This window comes from Triplophysa rosa, linkage group LG23, assembly GCF_024868665.1.
Source record: "Triplophysa rosa linkage group LG23, Trosa_1v2, whole genome shotgun sequence".
NCBI classification, from domain to species: Eukaryota; Metazoa; Chordata; class Actinopteri; order Cypriniformes; family Nemacheilidae; genus Triplophysa; species Triplophysa rosa.
The window spans coordinates 20,099,177-20,116,442 of NC_079912.1; the positions used below are offsets into that span (position 1 = coordinate 20,099,177).

Genomic DNA, 17,266 nt, shown 5'->3' on the forward strand with positions numbered 1-17,266 from the left:
AACGAACTTTGACAAGTCTTTAAAAACAAATATGTGGTGTTAAAATGTTGGTACAATTACAAAATACCTGCAACTTGTTTTTTTTTAGTTTAGGGCAAAATATATACAGTTTCTGATTTTAATTTGTAATATTTAAACTGATATGTTGTTTTAACAACAAAAAATGACGGATTGCAGCTTTAAACTAAAATTCTATTATAGCTCACACAAAACCGAGCAAATGAATGGGTCTGATGTGTGACCCTGGACAACAAAACCAGTCTTATGGGTCAATTTTTCGAACTTGAGATTTTTACATAATCTGAAAGCTGAATAAATAAACTTTCTATAGATATATGAGTTGTTAGAATAGGACAATATCTGGCTGAGATACAACCGTTTAAAACTCTAATCTGCGAGCACAAAAAAATCAAAATATTGAGAAAATTGCCTTTGAAGTTGTTAATCAATGGCACTGTGGCAGGCCATCCACTCACAAAAATAAAGTTTTTATATATTTAAGGTAGGGAATTTACAAAATATCTTCATGGAACATGATCTTTACTTAATATCCTAATGAATTTTGGCATAAAAGAAAAATCGATAATTTTGACCCACACAATGTATTTTTGTCTTTTACTAAAAATGTTCCCGTTCTACTTAAGACTGGTTTTGTGATCCAGGGTCACAATATGTTCACTCTTTTACCATTCTCTATTAAAATCAACTCGATAAACTCAAATAATAAAGTAAAAATGTTAATTCAAACCAAATCGTACTTAAACCATATTTTAGATATTAGGCATTTCAGTAGTGTTAAAACATTAACAATAACCCAATTGTCAATCATTATTATTAATAACAGTAATTATTCCCTATATGTTGTTAGCGTTGTACCTAAAGTAATCCCCAACTAGAGTGACTACTACGCTTTGCGAATCGGCTCCTCCGAATCAACAAAAGAATCAGTTCACACCAAGGATTCGCTCGCAGAATGAGTACGCTCACAGTGGATTTAGACGCATGGGAGTCAACAATACAGCCATATATTTTCATTGCCCGATCTTAAAACAAAAGTGATATGTTTCTCATGTGAACGCGCTCTGTGAGTGTCTTCGCGCGCTGCGTCCTGTGTGCTTTTGTTGGTTCCCGTTACGCATTTGAGCGCAGGATGGCGGAGTGTCACGGCGAGATCAGCAGCGACGACTGTCGGCGACCGATCCACACTTTTAATCACAGATCCTCCAAATGGGTCCGTCTAAACGTCGGCGGCACGCATTTTCTGACCACCCAACAGACACTGTGCCGGGACCCCGACTGTGCCAAGTGGACCCCGATCTGGATTCCGATAAGGTAAAGTTGATTTGACTGATTCAGAGACAGTTTCTTGTTTTCTTTGTTTTGTAACCCCTGACATGCCCAGGAACAATTATTTAAATGTAGCCTATGTACCTATTTTATGAAAACGTTTTCTGCTAGTATTTCTTACCCAAACACGGCTTCTTGAATTAAACATGAATTTCATTTACAAGTTTAACATAAATATAATTTTTATTAAAGATTACATTATTTATGTAATAATATTATGTGGTCATTATAAAAAGTAGGACAAATGGCTTTAAAAAGCCTACATTCCATTTTTGCTTTATTTTTTATGTTTAAAAAAACCTTATTTTATTTATGAGACAAAGGATGTCTCTCTCTCAGTTTGGAGGTATGAAAAGCTCTTGTTATTTAACTTTAGTCAAGTTTATTATCATGAGTCAAGAGTGGGTTTGTGTTGCATAGATTACTTGTGTTGTTTTCTGGTAATTGGGTTTTGGTTATATGGCTGTTTTCCTGTTGGCTGATCTGAACAAACACACATACTGTTACTGTCCTCCTCTCAGCGTCAGCAACAAGGTCTCTACTGTTCTGTGTTCACCGCTGGGATCAAGTCTCTAAATCTCCGATTCACTCTACTTTGGAAAGCTTGGAGTCAGTTTGTGACGCCTTGTTTGTGGCGATGACATCATTAGCATGCTGCATGCACATGTGCCCCACTTTTAGTCTATAATCTGGACACACTCCCACTCATGTCACCTGAGTTGTGTCAAAGATTAGGGTCAAAGTTACTTGAATGGGTGAAATTAGGCAATGAGCAATGTGTTAAATTCACAGTAGCATTTAGTTTTGCATTTAAATAATCAGAATTAAAAAAAAAAGAAATTTATATAGAGTAAAAATTGACAGAAATGTATCATTATAATTAACAGATTTTTTAAAAGTGGCATTATTTTTACAAATCTGTTTGGTGATACAAAACTATCGCATACTTTAATATGCTGTCACAGAATATGTCGCTAAATACTTTTAAATGCACACTTAATAATATAATTTCTTGATAATGCAAGTAAAATACATTCTATGGCGCTCACGCTGCTCAAACTGTCTCACCTCCTCTCATCTCTAAATCTCAGATGTTAATCTCAAAATAACCCCAATCCAGAATAATCTGCTCTCTGTGGGCTTTAACCCTGTAAAGAGCAGAAGTCTCTAAGGCTCTTTATCTCTCGCTCTCTGTGTGTGTGCCCCAGATTTTGTAAATGGTGATTTCAGCATCAGTTTATTTTGGATGTTGGATGTAAAAAGAAAAATGGTTTATGTTTTGTGTGAAGGTGAGTGTGATTAAAGAAGCAGATGCCGAACACACAGACACAGAACATCATTATTGTTTAAACTCACTTTCCTCTAATGGCTTTCTTTTAGTGCCAAGCATACACAGACCCTTGTTATTCACTGTGTTGTGCTTTTACCTCTGTGCATGCATGTTTGTTTTGGAATAATTGAAGTGCATTCCCATGTTATGATAATAATTGTTTTTACATTTTGGAAAATGGCTGATTATCAGTCAAAAGAGTCCGTCACCTGTTCCTGCAAAAATTGTGACCCTGTTTTCTAGAAATAGCACTCTCAATCTCTCCTCAGTGCCAGCAAATCAGGCCAAGTTGAACTCAAATGTTAGGGCACAAATATTTGCTGCGGAAAAAAGTTTCATTTAATCAGCATTTCTAGATGTATTGTGTCCGTTCCATTCCAGTGTCAAAAAATCATCACATTAAGAAAAAATAACTGTTTCTAAATACATGTAGAAATCAGACACAGCATATATAAATACACAGCATCTTTTCTGTTATTTTCACCTGTTTCTCCAGTTTTCATTTTCTGCAAATAAATGCAAACAGAAACAAGATTTCAATGTGAAATTTGCTAGAAAATATTGTTAGTAGTTAACAGAATGAAACAAAAATGATCATTTTACCTAAACACACACCTATAAATAGTAAATGGTCTACGGCTGTATGTATTTCTTACACAAATCTACAGTATGTAGTGTATGTAGTGTAATTTTCAATTTTTAAATTTCAAGGTACTTTATTGGCATGATTGCGTGTTCTTACAATATTGCCAAAGCATTGAACATATAACAAAAGACATAAAATAAGTACAAACATTAGAGTCTAATTAAAATAAGGTGCTGAGTAAGGCATAAATATAGAATCAAGTATATGTAAGTAAACAAATTAAATATCAATCTCAAATGTAAATTTCAGGCAGAAAGATGAGAATGGAATAAAAGTAAAGAGTGTAGCTGTGCCGCAAATGTGTGTCTGTTCTCCTCCACTAACATCTGCATCCGCTCTGTTTCTGAACACCTATCAAACTCATTGTGTGAAAGTGTATCTTCTCTTCACAGGACGAGACTGGGGCTTACTTGATCGACAGGGATCCAGTGTACTTCGGGCCAGTATTGAATTACCTTAGACATGGCAAACTGGTTCTCAACAAGAATCTGACAGAGGAGGGTATGAGACATATAGCACATACAGGATTTGTGGTTTTGTAGGGTTAAATGTTGAACTGTTATGGTTTTTGTCTGTGTATTTTAGGCGCTCTTGAAGAGGCCGAGTTCTACAACATCACATCATTAATCAAACTCATTAAAGATAAGATTAGTGAAAGAGACGCCAAGACTACACACGTAAGTAAACACACACACTTCTGCTGTTCACTGGTGCCAGGGAAAAATGTCACCTTTAAAAACATTTTCTTTGCTGATCATCTGGTTAATAATATCCTTTTTTCTTAGACTCCAGTCAAACATGTTTACAGAGTGTTGCAGTGTCAGGAGGAAGAACTGACTCAGATGGTCTCAACCATGTCGGATGGATGGAAGTTTGAACAGGTAGGTCAAAACAATGTTCACGTTTGTTCCGACCATTCCAGCTCCACAATAATCCCAATCGCTGCCGCTGACCTGCGCGTCATTCAGGACTCGCCTCACGCTCTGATTCGTTGTTGCAGCTTGTCAGTGTAGGTTATGGGTGAGTTTTTCCTGATTGTGTCTGGAGAGGTGAAGGGGAGGAGTCGAGTCAAACTCACCCCGCCCACAGCGGAGAGTTCAACATTCCCCTGTCCTCTTGCTAGTCGCTGCATGCGCTGCACCCTCGGTTCATCGCAGTGGTCACAGTTAATATTCTGCTCTGTTATGTGACTGTGTGCACGTCTTAATCTTTACTTGTGGGCAGACTTTTTATTTTGCATGTGAAGGATTAGGGTATTAAGGAACGAGCGGGTGTCAAAACATTCCTCAGCACGTAGACACTTCTGCATTAGTGTGTTTGTGTCCCTATTTGAAATGTACCTTACAAACAGTGTTCCCTATTTTAAAGGAATAGTTTTGATCATCATCAGGGTATTAAATGAATTCAATAAATGTATTGAAACAATATAATGCACATCTTATGAAGTGAGTGTTCAAAATGACATTATGTTGTGAAAGCTTTTAATATAACAATATAATAATAATAATAATAAAAGTATACTTTGTGTTTTGTAGAGAGAAGGTACGCTGAGGGATATTTATTGTTTGGTTTAGGGTTAGTTGTTTAACTAGTTGTTTGCCTAAAATATTAATTTGTACTGTGGCTCTTGAATAATGTAAATTATATAAAATAATATAAACTTTGTGTTCACTTATATACAAAAATGCCATGTCAAGATGTCAATGAACCATTTGGTTTGGAGACCAAGCATCATTGATGTTAAATATGGTACAAAAGTGCATGTGAGCATAAGAGATGTTTTTCATTATTGGGTGATCAATTAATGATAACATTTACTATTATCTTCAATAATGTTTGATAAATGTCTCTCTATTTTTGTCTGGTTGTGTTGTGTAGTTGGTCAATATTGGCTCCTCTTACAATTATGGTAATGAGGACCAGGCGGAGTTTCTGTGTGTTGTTTCCAAGGAGCTTTACAACCAATCATATGGCAGCAACAATCAACCAAGTGAGAAAGCAAAGGTAAACAGTGTGTACTTCACATGTAAGCTCTACTTCCTGTTCTTGGCAAATGTGCATTTAGAACATTCACATACACACACACACACACACACACTGTATACTAAATACTTCAGTATTGTATTGCTGTTATATTATGCTCCGCCTTTTATTCTGTAGATTCTACAGGAACGAGGTTCTAGAATATGATCTGTTACGGCAAGATAGGTGACATATCCAGCTTCTTTCTAGAGCTCTCCGTGAGCTTGTTCTCGTCACTCCTCATCAATGGAAACCCACTAACACGCATGTTCACTGGAAACGGTGCCTGTGAAATACTGGAATGCTTTGTTTTCATCTTTACACAGACTGAGAGTCAGCTGTAGATGCTTCTGATTCTGTCTGGTCATGAGTCGGAGAACTGGACCGATGTAAATCTCAGGGATTTAGGAAAATGCACACTTTAAATTCCTTAAACTAGCCATCTGTTACCAAAAGCATGATGGATATGTAACAATTCTGTATTTGTACTGATGACAATAACCAGGGATTATTTATTTTACTCTGTGCTTTGCATGCACAATAAAGAAATAACAATAGTGATTCAGTTATTTGTTATTTTTGTTTAATGGATTTGTATGAACTTTAGTTTTTCATTGTTATTTGATTAAGAATCGCATTGGGACTTTTCAAGACTTAAAATACTTTTTACTTATAATTAAGGAAAAGATCAATACTATTATACCACTTTTAATGTGAAAACTGTTGCTTTTGCACTACTGCTGTATTCTTATTCTTATGCATTGCAATAACAGGTAGCATTCGAGAAAGAGACATTTTGATATTCCTGCCATCTGCTAGATCTTAAAGGGTTAGTGTTCTGAAAAGTTTGAAAGTAAATGTTTGGGGGGGGGGGCGTGGCTAGATGTATGACTGCACTTCCAGGTTTATATTAGACTTTTTGATCGATAATCGTTCTTCTATAATGTACTCGTTTGTATTTATTTTGTGACTTCTGTCTGTAAATCTGAATGGAGCACATCATCTCCTGTCAATGTACAATCAAGCAGATGACTGTAGCCAACACACACCTACATGCTTGTAACATATAAATCCATTTATAACAAATCATTTCATGTGTCTGTGTGCTTTTTGGGAATAGCAAGTCATTGAGGCTTACTCATGCTGAAAAACCAGTTTAGTCCCAGTTCATTAAATCATTACAAATGAATCATAATCAAGTAAAAGCACAACTCCACTGTGATACATAGCTAAAGAACAAATACAGCAAGAATGTTGTGTTTTCTTGCTGTGTTTATGTCATTCAACCCACTGAACAGACATTTTGGTTTAAATGTATAGATGATTTGTAGGAGCCTGCAAGCAAGTTCATCACTTTAACAGCATCATTCAAAACATGATGTCATTCCGGGCTTGGATGTTAATGCTTCCTCAAGCATAATGGAGTGCAAAATCATTAGAATTTTAGAGTTTAACCCTTTCATGCAGAGTTTAATCCAGCCTGTCATTAAAGCTACACCATCTGTGCTCATGAGAAGCATTTCCATTACAACAATTGCTCTGTGAGCACAAGAGTCAATGGAATTAAATATGTACTCACATGTTGTATCATTCACCAGACAATAACAGCATATTCTTGACTTGGAAACATCCCAACATTTGATTCATTAACTTATCCATAAGGGTCAAAAAATCATATTTTTTAAATACTTCGTTTGACAAGAATATTGGTGGAAAAAACCTCCATCACACCACGTGCCTTTAAATTTTATTTTTATTTTTCTATGGATAGATGATATTGAGGCACGGTCCCTTTAAGTGTTAGACGTCTAGGGGAATGCCTGTTGTAAATATTTTTTTACAAGGCGAAGAGCAATGTCTCACTTTCCCAAACACACGTCGTCTCTACCTCTAAGCTGAAGTATTTAATCAAATCGATCTGTCAAACTAACTGCATTTGTAATTTTATAATTGATTCCGAATTTCTTTCAGGCGTTCTTTGCGGAGCGTCGCTGGTCCTGATTAGACTGCTTCAGAACCGAATGTGTTTGCAGGAGGGAAACTTCACAGCATTGGTTCTGAGTCTAATTCGTTTCGAGTAAGCGGACCCAGAAGTCGTATAACGCTGGGATTCACGAGGTAAGTCACTTCTCTCCGGACGTGTAAAGCATTTTTGTGTTTCGGTGGCCGGTAAACGGCCGCATCGGTTTTGTTTGGCACCGTTGCTGTGTGAACGCGCGTTCGCGTCAAAGGAAGTCGAGTTTCTTTGTCCTGCGCGCTCATGAACGGCGTTCAAGCGCTGGACTATGATGTGATGTCATAATGTGAAATTAAAAATCCTGATAGTGATGTCATAAGGAGAATTAAAGACCCTAATGGTCATGCTGATCGTAACCTCGGTTCCCTGACAGGCGGGATTGTGACATTATAACATTGAGCTAAAACCTTAACTATCATGTCATAACGTGGATATAAAAAAACTCTTGATTATGATGTAATAACGTAACATCTGTGATGTCATAATGGGAAATAAAAAATCTTGATAAAGATATTGAGTTCATGTGAAGCTGTATTTCAAGCTGTAAATGTCAGGTTAATAATAAACAGCAAGTTATTAAGTAGCTGTCATTTTTACTGATGAATTTGATCAAAATTTTTATTACATTTATTGTAACATGTATCATGTGGCTCACAGAGATCCAGCTGTTAATGGAATGGAAAAAAATGTGTATACAATAAACTTGGTAATATTAAATATTTTTTGATAATAACATAATACCTTTTTATAAAGTCTTAATAGCATAAACTCTGATCAAAATGTATCTGTTTTCAGATTACACATACTTAGACACCTTTCTACATAGAATTAGTGGTAATGTCTGGCATTGCTCTGAGTCGACTTGCGCAAGAGCGTAAAGCATGGAGGAAAGACCATCCATTCGTAAGTAACACGCTCATCTACTGACAGTCCACACAACCTGAAATGAGCCTTGATCAATAAACACCTATTTTCTCCTGTACACGCTCATATCAGGTGTTTTCTCATTTGTGACCCTGGACAACAAAACCAGTCTTATGGGTCAATTTTTCAAAATTGAGATTTTACATCACCTGAAAGCTGAATAATTAAGCTTTCTACTGATGTTTGAGTTGTCAGGATCGGACAATATCAGGTGGAGATACAACAGTTTAAAACTCTGGAATCTGAGGGTGCAAAAAAAATCTAAATATTGAGAAAATCGCCTTCGAAGTTGTTAATCGGAGGCACTGTAACAGGCCATCCACTCACAAAAATAAAGTTTTGATATATTTATGGTAGGAAATTTGCTAAATATCTTCATGGAACATGATCTTTACTTAATATCCTAATGATTTTTGGCCTAAAAGAAACATCGATAATTTTGACCCATACAATGTATTTTTGTCTTTTACTAAAAATGTTCCCGTGCTACTTAAGACTGGTTTTGTGATCCAGGGTCACATTTCTGCTTTTATATAAGAATCCCTAAACCGTAACACCTCTGCATCCCCAGGGCTTTGTTGCTGTGCCAACGAAAAACCCAGACGGTACAATGAATCTTATGAACTGGGAATGTGCAATTCCAGGAAAGAAGGGGGTAAGGCTGCTCTCTTGGAAGTGTTAAGTTATTCAGCTGTTTTGCATAGCATCATATGACATTTTTGTCTATCATTCTCAAGACACCATGGGAAGGAGGGCTGTTTAAGTTAAGGATGCTATTTAAAGATGACTACCCATCTTCACCCCCAAAATGTGAGTTATTTACAAACAGATTTCCACCCTGGTGTGTGAATATTATGGCTGTGGGTCAGCACTCACTCTATATCTCTCTTCTGTAGGTAAGTTTGAACCTCCACTGTTCCATCCCAACGTGTATCCGTCAGGAACGGTGTGTCTGTCCATTCTGGAGGAAGACAAGGACTGGAGACCTGCCATCACCATTAAACAGGTTCAAATTGGTCCAGATTACAAATGGTTCGCTGTCAAACCAGACCATGCTACATGTCTCTAGGTTTCTTGAACATGGAAAGTTGAGCTAGTGAATTAAGATTTAAACGTAGTTAAGCACATGACATGAATTCTTTGATGGCACTTTTTTGTCGTTTTGGTGCTTATGGTGTTATTTGCGTGTGATGTTCTTTAAGTAGATTAAAGTTTGTGCAGATGGTGGTTAATGGGGTAATGCTGCAGCGAGTGTTATTTTAGACATTATCACACCTTCTGCGTAAGGTTCACAGTGTTACTATTTGCTGTGTAATGTCTTTCAGTTTCATGATTTTTTGGTAGCGTGTTATATTCTTAAAATACTACACTATTAATGTCTTGTCTTGTCTTGTTTAGATCCTGTTGGGGATTCAGGAGCTTCTAAATGAACCAAACATACAGGATCCAGCTCAGGCAGAGGCTTACACTATATATTGGTACACTTTCACTGCATCATTTTTAAGCTCTGCATTTTATCCTGACCGTTAAACAACATTTGAGTATTAACCATTAACTTGTAAGATGAGAGCGTTCAGTTACAGTTTAAGTACAATGGAATAGAGTGTCTGTGACCCATTAGAAATAACAACAGTATGTTTTTTGTTATATAATTAGGGGTTCATTTTAAAACGTTTACATGGTATTTACAAGTAGTATATTTGTCACATCATTCACCAGCAACGCTGCGGTGAATTAAGAAAAACTTCCTAAAGTGAACAGTGCGTCAACACAACTAAGCTCTGTGGTCATAATGGCCTTTCGGCGCTGTATCTATAGCACCAAACGTGTTTTATTTGAGCCTTTTCCGCTCCTTCAAGCCCCAGAGACACATCATGCTTATTTTAACAACAGCAGTGTAGACTAAACGCTTAGTTCAACTTTATTGAATGACTTTTTGAACTGTTTAATTGATAGTATTAATCAAAATTCATTATATGGGTTAACAGTTCATATTAAACTTCACACCTATGTTACCTAAGAATGTTGCCTAGAAAGACCATTTTGACACCTAGCTTTAGTAAGCAACAGATGTTTGAGTTATTGACTGTTCTGTGTGGGTTTGTCTTTACAGTCAGAATAGAGTGGAGTACGAGAAAAGAGTTCGTGCACAGGCCAAAAAATTCTCCCCATAGTAACCCGACGGAGAGACTGGAGGAATGAGAGGTTATGTGAATACTCGTGCTGTCCTCTCGCTGGGACTAAAAGGACTAAAAATATGACGTCTGTGCCATCCACCTCCACTCATCACCAAATTCACACTTTTACACACTCCTCTTTCCTTTCACTTTCATATTCTCTCCGTTCCGCTCGGAATGATGTCAACAATTCTGTACACACGTTGAATTCCCATTCAGAAATGACATCGCAGTCGTCGGTCAAAGCAGGCTGTTTGGATTTTAGCTCTGTTCAGCAGGTGTGTGTCTCTGTGTGAATACACAAACGTGTCATTTTATTATGTTTGTGGATTTTTCTTCCCACAGTGTGTGTGCGTGCGTGCGTGTGTGTGCGTGTGTGTGTGCGCGTCTGTGTTCCTGTGTCTGTTTTTGGATGGTTTATTACGTTATGTTGGTAGGTAAGACATAGTGCTTCATGCTGAAATTTCCCCCAGAATGCTGATCTAGGACCAGTTTGCTCTTCATGGGACGTGACATATTTGTCCAGCCACGTGGTCTTAGATCTGTCTAGGATTGTCTAATGTTGATATGTCAAAGTCCAGAACATTTACTCATGGGAAAAGTGGAACCAGAGTTCGATTCTCGCCAACATGATGTACGTTTCTTGTCTGTTTGATGGGAACATGTGTCCTTTGTTCACAGATTGTGTCTGTATGTTTAATAAAACTTTCTACAAAATATTCCTGCAGATTCTTGTGTTCAAATGTTTAAAAGCAGCAACAGAAGACACTTTAAACAGGAAAAATATGTCTTTACATAGATATTTAAAATATTTATATTTTCTAAAGCTACATTGGTCATTGAAATATGACGAGTATAACAACACAATGACTGAAAGCAGAAGCTCTTAACAGCTTTGTAGAACATCTTCAAAGACAAAGTATCATTTACAAAAAATAGCAACAAGATTGGTAAATATTTAAGTGATTCTGTACATTGATGAAAAAAGGTCTACAAAATGACACATGAACATGTACAAAACAAGTTTTTGTTTCAGTCATTTTCTCTTTTGTGCTTTGATTCTGGAGTGTTTATACTCTTAGATGTGGTAAATAAAGTAACAACTCGTTGTGCTTTTATTATTCAGTGCAAGGAACCTTTCGCATGATTTAGTTTTTCAAGGCAAAGTAATTTAATATGTGGTAAATGATGTCAATAAAATCCTTCTTGATCAAATGTTGCTTGGTTTTTAAACTTTAAGCCGATTATGTGTGTAATATCACACAGCGTAAGTGTGCAGAGAATGAGAAAGCGTACAGTAGTCTTCACTGCATGTTATGCTTCCTCTCTCTGTTGCCATGACATCACGAATCCAACAGCCCGAGTCGACCTCTGAACCCACAGGAGATTGGGGTGGTGTGGATTCATGCTCATCAGTCATTTGTTTAGGGGGCGTGTCGTCATTCTCGGTCACAATGTCGATGTGTAAAGCCTCATCCCCTTGCATGACATCTCTCATCTTACCTGAGAGCAATGAATGGATCTGAAAATATACAATTACACTTTTGTAAATGAATTCTGTTTTGTTTAAATCTATTTGATAACTCAAAACAAATACTTGGGAGTCGGACTGAGCACTGTGAAGGGTTATGTCAATCTCTCTGCTGCTGTCTGTGGGCTCTAAATGTAATTCTTTGTTAGTGGTGTTTTTTGGGTCACAGGTTATAACATCAAAGCATGCAGCTTGAATGTGATCAGTCTTTTCTACGGTGGATGAGAAAACGGACAGAAAAATCCCATGGATTTACATTGAGGGACGGACCTAAACCCTAGAGACGCAAATATCATCTATGAAGTAAACTCTCAAAAACCTTTCACGGCAAGCTGACAAGTTTTTCACTAGACATTTTTTCGCGAGGAGTTTTTGTGCTGAATTATATGAGAGTGGTAAGTCATAAGAACAGCATGCACTCAGTCACGTGTGTTTAAATGCAGTTGTATTACCTGAACGTCTCTGTCCCAGTCTCTGAAATATGGGGCCGGTGATGGGACATACTCCTGCTTTCTGCATCTGCCACACAATCATGTTCATCATTCATCTACTTAACAACAGACAGAAATGTGTCCGGAATAATGATGATTATTAAAATAATGAGTCTAACCTGGAGTATGAGATACAGAGGAGAAGGACCAGTGACACTGGCACGAGCAGAAGATACGTTATCATGTGGAAAGAGCTTTCTTGAGCAACTTCTGAAACACACACAGAGAGTTACAGACTTACAGTTTTTGTATTTTGACTTTGAGCGTTCCAATAGGAAAAATGACAGATGAGATATCTATAATATCTCAGTTATTTCTCTTAAGCATCAATGAGATTAAATGGAGAGCAAATGGAGCTTTAGTCTCAGATGTTTCTCCTGAGATAAAGAGTCAGAAATGTGAGAAATGTGTGTGTCATTAGAGGTTGAGAAGAGATGTCAACAGTGTGTCAAACTGAGCTCGTCTGCAATCAAAAGTCAATATTAGTGAAGATCTCAAACATTTCTCATCCAATTGACCCAAATCCAGATTATTCGACCCTTTACGATCCTCATCCATTTTACTCTTTACGTACTTGAACAGTTGTCTCATTTGTTTATATTTGTATTTCTCCTTTTTAAGAGAAACATCTGAGTCTAAGTTGATACTTGAATGAAAAAGTGTCACTCACGGTGAATGTTGCCTGAGCTCCAGTATAAGGGAGGACTCCATTCACTCCAGACGCCTTTGTAGTGCCCTTGATTTGGCTGTGTTCGCACACGCACTGTGTAATTCGTGTGAGGTTTGAATCTACACTCCTCCACAAACACCTTGTGGTCCCTGACAGTTACCAGATAAATCTGTAGACAAGCAAGCATGCATTTCCTAATAACTAAAACATGTGATCTATCTAAAAAACATACAAAACTAAAGGAGAAGAGATTTAATCATTGGACATTGCTAACATACTTCACAACATATACTTCACAAAATGACCAGGAACATTAGGACCAAACAATGGGTTTTACAAATGGAAGACCAGAAGCAGATTTTGATACACACTTCTGCATGTCTGCTGTCTATGCTGAGCTGGTATTGGAGGTGCTTTATGATCAAGCGCTTTGGGTTATATCCACTTTGCCACTGCACAACTGCTCCATCCTTGTTCCAGATCAGAGACAGATTACACGGAGCCAGCGGACGTACTGCAACACACACACACATCAGTGAGATGAACAGGTGATGATGAACAGTTTGGTCGGATTTCTGCCTGTGACGTGCCGTCCCGCTCTTACCATGTTCTTTAGGCTCGTAGTCACCATCCAGCAACACTGAGATGCTGTTGTCATGGTAACGGGAACCAAGGAAGATACTGTAGCTGTCCACATCACTGAAGATAACCGGAGAGAAATCTAACACGCACACCAGTGACTGTTCTCTCACTGTCAGTGTGCAGTTTTCATGTTCGCTACAAAAACACATGAGCACAGTTACAACATCAACCAAATACGGCGTTTGTCATTCAAAATCTGATTGACGTTTAATGTCATGAATTGTGAGTAGGATTCTCACTCAATTGAGCTGAACTTTAGTCTGTATGCCGACACGTTGCCCGGGAATTCAGAGATGTTCAGAGAGCAGCTTACAGTCGATATATAGTCATTGAGACACTCCAGACGATATTGATCACCTGAACACATTTTCAGAGATGACATCACACGTACACCGTAAGAGACTGTAACTCAATCGATAGATCGTTGCGTTAGCAACTGTATTTACACACTAATAAAAACGTTGCTTTGGATAAAAGTGTCTTCCAAATGCAAAAATGAGAATATAAATGCCTGCTGGTTAATACAAATTCTTAACTAGGTTACCTATAAAGCATCGCATTAACTTTAAAATCTTGCTTATTACCTATAAAGCCCTACATGGTTTAGCTCCTCAGTACTTGAGTGAACTCCTCTTGTATTACAGTCCTTCACGTGCATTACGCTCTCAGGCGTCCTGTCAGTTGGTAATACCTAGAACTTCAAAATCAAGTGCAGGTGGTAGATCCTTTTCCTATCTAGCGCCTAAACTTTGGAACAGTCTTCCCTGCACTGTCCGGGAGGCATACACACTCTGTCAGTTTAAATCTAGACTAAAGACTCATCTCTTTAATCTTGCATACACTAGACTTCCATAATTTTAGATTAGATTAGATTCAACTTTATTGTCATTGCACATGTACAAGTACAAGGCAACGAAATGTGACCTCTGCATTTAACCCATCCAGAGAGTAGTGAACACACGCACAGCAAGTGGTGAACACACGTACCCCCGGAGCAGTGGGCAGCTATCACTGCAGCGCCCGGGGAGCAAGTACCCCTACTTGCTCCCCGGGCGCTGCAGTGATAGCTGCCCACTGCTCCGGGGGTATGTGTGTTCAATAATATCTAATAATAAGGTGCCTTGCTCAAGGGCACCTCAGTTGTTACCCGCCGGCCCTGGGAATGCGAACCGGCAACCTTCTGGTCACGAGTCCGACTCTCTAACCATTAGGCCACAACTGTCCCCATAATATAAATCCTCTGAGGGTTTAGGCTGCATTAGTTAGATCAACCGGAACCAAAAACACAACTGATGTACTTGTTGCATCAAAGAACAGTACAGTGCAGAACAGTACTTTACTCTCAGCCAGTCTTGTCTCGTTGTTCCAAGGTTACCACAGCGAGCAGGACGCAGTTCATGGCCTGACCTGATGGTAGAGCGGAGACCTGACAAGAGCCGAGATGATAGAGCTGGATAAAGAAGGACGCGGTCTTCACTACAAAATTTCAAATGCTATTAGTTTATTAATGATAATCTTAAATCTATAATTTACCTTATTATTAAGTTTATTTATTTTATTTAGCCTTGTTGTGAAAGCTCTCTGGAGCTTGTGCAGAAGCAGCAGCTTTTGCCAGAGGGGAACTGGAATCCCCTGGTTGGGCCTGGGTTCTCCTGAGGTTTTTTTTCTCGATTAGAGTTTTGGGTTCCTCGCCACCGTTTGAATACTGTTTTTGCACTATCTGCCTGACCGGGGGGGCTGCTTTAGAATCTTAAAGTTTTACTTAATTAATATTGCATATAGGAATTTATAGTCTGTTATATTTGACCTGTGCTTCTCTCTCCTTTATCTCAAATGTGTGCTCTCACTGAGCGTGTGTGTGTGCGTGCGTGTGCGGGCGTGTCTGTGTGTGTGTGCGTACTTGTCTGTGTACGTGTGTGTGCGCGTCCGTGTGTGTGTGTCTATGTCTATGTGTGTTAGTACGTGTGCATATTGTGTGTGTGGAGTATTTTGTATGTGGGTATGTCTGTCTTCTGTGTTTTCACCTTTTTCTTGTTTTTACAGGTACAACTTTAATTGTTTTGCTTATAGTCAATATGTCTTATGTACAGCTGCTTTGTAACAATGAACATTGTAAAAAGCGCTATATAAATAAAGTTGAGTTGAGTTGAGTTGAGTTCTGAGACGTCTGGATGGAATGATAAATAAAGCACGAATAGTAGAATAGTAGTAGACGTTCTTACCTAATGTGATGAATATATCAGAAACACAAACTGCTGTGATGAAGAAGAGAATGCGGTGCATGTTGACTTTACCCTGTTAACAACAAACACACACATGTTGGCAAAAGATCAGACACAAAACCCCTAAAACCACCTCCATCAAAAATGAGATCATGATGTTGAGTGAATGCTCTCCACACTCGTATGTGTTGCTTCAAAACCCACAAAATCCCACAATCTGAGCAGTCTGAAGTATCCGCTCTTGCTGAAAGTAAATGTAGGAGCCTGATGAGAAACACATCGGCTGACGGATCTAAACACTTCTTATGTGGTTGACGGACACCCAAAAATGTGACCCGCACAGAAAACCTCTGGCTAAAAAACACTACTTAGATCATGAAATCATTCTGTTTATGAAGACGCAGGAGCCATGTTTATGTTGTGAAACCCATAATATGAACGCTACACAACTGTAAATCAATTTGAGAGTTTTTCAGCAGAGTCTGAATTGTGTTGTTTCAACGTCAAACTATAGCTGCAATTTACATGAAAACACAGTATTACACCATGCGCAGTACAATACAGTGCAGAAGAAATGTGAAAGATAAGTGAAAAACTACAGAAAGAATAAAGAAGTAGAGCATGTTATATCAAAAGATTCAAAGAGTGTGCCAGAATGAGGTTACCTGTGTTGCAGCATCAGCTATACTGATAAAAGAGCACTCTTTGTGAAGTCTCTCTCTCTCTCTCTCTCTCTCTCTCTCTCTCTCTCTCTCTCTTCGAGACAAACTCGGTCTATCACTCTTCTAATCTGTTATCAGATGTTGGTCCTTTTATCTTCTCCAACATTTTCACACTTGGGCATTCTGATCAGCAAATTCTGTAACCCATTTCAAAGTTTCCTAAGCCCCAGCATCACACTTCTGTGTTTCAGAGCGATAGGTGGTGGGTAACTTCAGCTGCAGATCCACACTGATATGGGCAAACATTTGTGAAGAGATCATCACAACCCTCAACATTAAATCAACATGAAGTCATATTAAAAATCCTCTTTCATTGTAGTATACGTATGCATGACAAACTGCACATCAGAAATATACAAGTCACAAATGTAAAACTTTGTTTTGCATGGAAATAATAATGATAAAACATTTGATTTCAGACCAGCTGCAGCAAGAGCGCAGTTTCATGTCTCATATGAAGACTTGAGAATATACGTGTGGTTTTATCATTACTATCATCATTCGCGTGAGACAAGCTTGAGGTTA

General features: G+C 38.1%; 3 protein-coding genes across 4 annotated transcripts; 2 read left to right on the forward strand and 1 right to left on the reverse strand.

The window, feature by feature from the left end:
* Positions 1 to 6,434, forward strand: kctd5b (potassium channel tetramerization domain containing 5b). The gene is given in 7 exon segments (XM_057322947.1): positions 1 to 1,289; positions 1,292 to 1,332; positions 3,716 to 3,824; positions 3,909 to 4,000; positions 4,109 to 4,204; positions 5,202 to 5,327; positions 5,484 to 6,434. Coding segments are annotated over 7 exon segments (633 nt in total). The 5' UTR covers positions 1 to 1,150; the 3' UTR covers positions 5,514 to 6,434.
* An 895-nt stretch (positions 6,435 to 7,329) lies between these two features.
* Positions 7,330 to 11,182, forward strand: ube2ib (ubiquitin-conjugating enzyme E2Ib). 2 transcript variants are annotated; one of them, XM_057322949.1, is made up of 8 exons: positions 7,337 to 7,463; positions 8,020 to 8,068; positions 8,158 to 8,265; positions 8,858 to 8,941; positions 9,024 to 9,096; positions 9,183 to 9,292; positions 9,685 to 9,764; positions 10,400 to 11,182. In XM_057322949.1, the coding sequence occupies exons 3-8, from the start codon at positions 8,200 to 8,202 to the stop codon at positions 10,458 to 10,460; spliced, it is 474 nt and encodes a 157-aa protein (XP_057178932.1). In that variant the 5' UTR covers positions 7,337 to 7,463; positions 8,020 to 8,068; positions 8,158 to 8,199; the 3' UTR covers positions 10,461 to 11,182. The 2 variants fall into 2 exon arrangements, with proteins under 2 accessions (XP_057178931.1, XP_057178932.1); XM_057322948.1 differs by lacking the exon at positions 8,020 to 8,068 and having other exon boundaries at positions 7,330 to 7,463.
* A 105-nt stretch (positions 11,183 to 11,287) lies between these two features.
* LOC130547190 (interleukin-4 receptor subunit alpha) lies at positions 11,288 to 16,767 on the reverse strand. Its single transcript, XM_057322944.1, has 9 exons — positions 16,685 to 16,767; positions 16,020 to 16,092; positions 14,037 to 14,154; positions 13,760 to 13,932; positions 13,527 to 13,669; positions 13,156 to 13,324; positions 12,605 to 12,695; positions 12,447 to 12,513; positions 11,288 to 11,985 (listed from the first exon to the last, which is right to left on the reverse strand). The coding sequence occupies exons 2-9, from the start codon at positions 16,078 to 16,080 to the stop codon at positions 11,722 to 11,724; spliced, it is 1,086 nt and encodes a 361-aa protein (XP_057178927.1). The 5' UTR covers positions 16,081 to 16,092; positions 16,685 to 16,767; the 3' UTR covers positions 11,288 to 11,721.
* Between the last annotated feature and the right edge of the window lie 499 nt (positions 16,768 to 17,266).

Excerpts from the sequence above, each read along its gene's own strand:
- ube2ib (XM_057322948.1), top strand. The coding sequence starts at position 8,200 with ATGTCTGGCATTGCTCTGAGTCGACTTGCGCAAGAGCGTAAAGCATGG. Across the intron at positions 8,266-8,857 it reads GGAGGAAAGACCATCCATTC|GGCTTTGTTGCTGTGCCAAC; the intron begins GTAAGTAACACG and ends CTGCATCCCCAG. Across the intron at positions 9,293-9,684 it reads CTGCCATCACCATTAAACAG|ATCCTGTTGGGGATTCAGGA; the intron begins GTTCAAATTGGT and ends TGTCTTGTTTAG.
- LOC130547190 (XM_057322944.1), bottom strand. The coding sequence starts at position 16,080 with ATGCACCGCATTCTCTTCTTCATCACAGCAGTTTGTGTTTCTGATATA. Across the intron at positions 13,670-13,759 it reads CTACGAGCCTAAAGAACATG|TACGTCCGCTGGCTCCGTGT; the intron begins GTAAGAGCGGGA and ends TGTGTGTTGCAG. Across the intron at positions 11,986-12,446 it reads ACTGGGACAGAGACGTTCAG|ATCCATTCATTGCTCTCAGG; the intron begins GTAATACAACTG and ends GTATATTTTCAG.